General features: G+C 30.7%; 1 protein-coding gene across 1 annotated transcript; it reads right to left on the bottom strand.

Annotated features, from left to right (window-relative positions):
- Positions 1-200: 200 nt before the first annotated feature.
- Positions 201-2,193, bottom strand: LOC141665716 (uncharacterized). Its single transcript, XM_074471701.1, has 6 exons — positions 2,035-2,193; positions 1,669-1,912; positions 1,009-1,090; positions 552-773; positions 336-453; positions 201-278 (listed from the first exon to the last, which is right to left on the bottom strand). Exons 1-6 carry the CDS (start codon positions 2,191-2,193, stop codon positions 201-203), a joined length of 903 nt encoding a protein of 300 aa, XP_074327802.1.
- Between the last annotated feature and the right edge of the window lie 1,431 nt (positions 2,194-3,624).

Below are 3,624 nucleotides of genomic sequence, written 5' to 3' on the forward strand. Positions count from 1 at the left end.
AACTGAAAAATATAATAAACCGAATTGAAGTACTCAAACCATTATACACACTTTTGATACCACTAACTGCTGCACCAAACATCCAAGATATAAAGTTTGAGGAATTATAAGCATCAATAGCATAAAAGAGCCGACTTCCTGACTTAATATTATCATCAAAAATCTGAATTTTAAGCTTGATTTCTTTTCCACAGACTTCCTTAATATTTTTGGGAAAAGTAGTACTTGACTGATTCATTTATAATAAGAACATTGAATGTTTGATTAGAAGGCCGATGCTAAAAAATTTAACAAATTTATTAACAAATGTAAGGTGTAATAAAGAGATACATTACATTCAATGATGCAATCATCTTTGTAACAGTCATTCCCATCAACCTTTTGACAGCGCGATCCATCAAAATGAAGTTAAGCACTTCAGTAGAGTCTTCTCCGAGGATGACAATCTTATATCTGTTGTGATATCATTTTATAAAATAGTAAAAATCCCCACATAATAAATAACTTCACATATGTAAACTATAGATTGCAAAAATAGGTTGATATGATACCTTTTTTCTGGATCAAGCATTACTTTTGGGCACAATGTACACTTAAATATAGTACCAGATTTCTCAACTTCTCCTTCACAATCAATGCATCCACTATACCACCAATCTGTTTCCTCAATACTCTGAACTTTCACAGTTGAGAAAAAAAGCTTCCATACCAAAACCAGGATCATATACTTAGATTGTAATTTAGTGTAATATTTTTTTATGTTTACATAAGAGCTATAAGAAATAACAAACTTAATAAACATTGGCAACAACTGTGCTTGCTTTCTCACTTAATCCAGGCAATGTCTCGATACCGAGAGTAACAACAGATTTGGGTGGTGCTGCAACTATTTTCCGGGAAGTAGTATATCCTTCTTCATCAAGCCCTCACAAAGTGATTATATAGATAAGTATAAATGCAAAGATAATTTTCTACGAATTAAAGTTTAATCCATGGGAAAATTTGTACCTGTGATGCATTGCAATCACAAAAATATTATCCAAATCCAAGAACACCTTTGAAGATGGTAAGGTACTAACCTCACCTGAACCTGAAAATATTCATTACCATATCAGTTTGTTATAATCATAATAAACACCAAAATAATATTCTTGATTATCTCGAAATTATACTTTTGTACACTTTCAACTTCGCACTTGTCAAGATGATAATTATTGGATGCGTCAAAATGTTTTTAAAAGTAGCATCAGTTTTCAAAGCAAGATCTCCTCACATAATGATGGTATGAGAGTCCCTAAAAATTTTATGAGTGTTCAATTTATGTTAAGAATTATTAAAATAAATAATGTTATAAAAAAATTAAAGGTAAAGGTTATAATCAATAAGAAACAAAGTTTGATATATGACCTTCCATCTGTAATACAAAATTTAGCTATTTTCTTCATGCCATACTTGGTCTTGATATCATCAACAGGTATGAAATCTTCCATTACTCCAATCATATCTAATTAAGAATTTTCACACCATCAAATAAATGTCATTCTTAATTGTCAATTGTTATAAAAGGTAATAATTAACAAATATGCAGAAAGAAAATTGGATCAAATGTTTATAGAAAACCTGTTGAATATTCAGCAAACTAATCATCTGGTGTTTTACTTGAAATACTTAGCAAGTCTCCCAAATCGACAAACTTAAACTTGTGACGTGGTATTACAAAATCATCCTCAAGAACTCTTTCAACAGTGGTCGAGTGAGAAAAGTTGATCAGAATCTTTGTCGACACCGGTTTCAAGTTTTCTTTTGCCTCTTTAGTATGGAAGTTTGTTATCACATAAAGAGCTCCGTCTTCTACTTTATCTTTAATAGCTTTCCATTGATCAGCATAGACAAAGACATGCACATGACAGTTCTATAAAAATAAACAACACCCGTGTTTAGTTATGATAACATAATTACATTTAAAAAATTATTAGATAAAGACAAATATAACTCCGAAAGCTATAATAAATACTTCCATGTTTTTGTACTTACATCTTCGTCAAGAAAAATCAAATTGTAGCCTTTAAGTGTTTCTCTCTGCATCTCCGTTGCAGATGCGTTGGATGGCCACATTCTTGTGACCCGTACCTTAATTTTCCAAGAAGTTCGTGTTGTATCAAGTGTTGATATTTCATCACACATATCTGCCATCTTTCTGAAACTTTGTATTAAAAAACAAATAATGAAAAATGATCTTTCACAATGTTATAAAGCAAAGGAAACGAATAGAAAAATTTAAATAAAAAATTGTAAGACATAAATTGAAAGGTAATCTTAACATGTGGAAAGTGAATAGAATACTCCCATAGAGCCGATATTTGTACTACTTATGAAGCAGAAAAGATTGCAATGGTAATCATCTAATCCCAATAACCTAACAAATTAAAAGATATGATTGCTGATAATTGATATGTGAGGTCATGTAAAATATTTTAACATATCATATTAACTTCATGACCAAATAAAATATTGATCTCGTTTTTAATATTACATCTAGATCATATATTTTAGAAATTAATTAGCATCAATTAAGGATATTCTAGATGAAATTTGTAAATAAATTTCTACACCAATAATTGATTGTGCAACAATTATAAATAAAAAATTATAAATTTATCTTTTTATAATAGGAGGTACAAATTATTCTTTTTTTAATATTTATATTTCTATATTGAAAATTAATTATTTAACCATTCAATTATAATCAAATTCAAACAAATGTATCTTTAAAATGAAGCATGTGATAATTTATTGCCAAATAGTCAAATTTGATTTTGAGTCAAATGTGAAATAGGTTAACATACAATTTTAATTGATGTAAATTATTTAAGGTATTGATCTTGGGATCAACACTGCAACTTTATCACATATGTTATGGATAAAAAATTAGGGTATATTTAATGCTAGGGTTCGTGAGCTTCGAGGCTCGTTTTGACTGCTCTTGTGTTTCGTGACTCGATCTGCCTTAATAAGATGCCTACGTACCTTGCTATTTGCCAAGAATCAAGTCAAAAAATGTAGTTCTGATTCGTGGGGTGAGACCCCTTATATAGGTGCTGGGAGTCCTTGAATTGGACTAGGGTTATGAGACTCGGGTAACAAGTCTCAGAATTAGAATGGACATTGGAGTCCTATAATGCAGAAAGTTGATTCCTTATCCTACGGGATTTCTTGAAGTCCAATCTCCAAGGAGTTGTGTCCTTATTTGGACTTTATTAACAAGCTGATTTATCCCTTATTAACTAATTATGAAATTAATTAATATTCAGGGCTATTGGGCATTCTTTGTTTCATCAAGCCTGATCAATATGTTAACCTTCTTGGTCTGAATGTCATAATATGGCCTTCTTTAATGGGCCTTACAGTCCTAGATGTAATTAATGCAACATTAATTAAGAATTATTTTATCCCCATCATTTGCGCCCCAAATTCTGGGAAACCGTAAAGATTTTACAGAAGTTAAGTTCATTTGTTCCCTTACAGTGTATCATTTCTTGCGTAAAGTGTAGAGCGACCTACATATTTACAATGATTTTCCTTGTACGTGGCTTCAGGGTTGTTTTGGAAACTCCCTATTACTTC

Source organism: Apium graveolens, chromosome 6, assembly GCF_009905375.1.
Source record: "Apium graveolens cultivar Ventura chromosome 6, ASM990537v1, whole genome shotgun sequence".
NCBI lineage: Eukaryota > Viridiplantae > Streptophyta > Magnoliopsida > Apiales > Apiaceae > Apium > Apium graveolens.

Bases quoted from the DNA above. Each gene is read 5' to 3' on its own strand.
- LOC141665716 (XM_074471701.1), bottom strand. From the start codon at position 2,193: ATGGCAGATATGTGTGATGAAATATCAACACTTGATACAACACGAACT. The intron at 1,913-2,034 runs GTAAGTACAAAA...TTATTTTTATAG, and splicing joins TGATTTTTCTTGACGAAGAT to AACTGTCATGTGCATGTCTT. The intron at 1,091-1,668 runs GTATTTCAAGTA...GAATATTTTCAG, and splicing joins CGATTTGGGAGACTTGCTAA to GTTCAGGTGAGGTTAGTACC.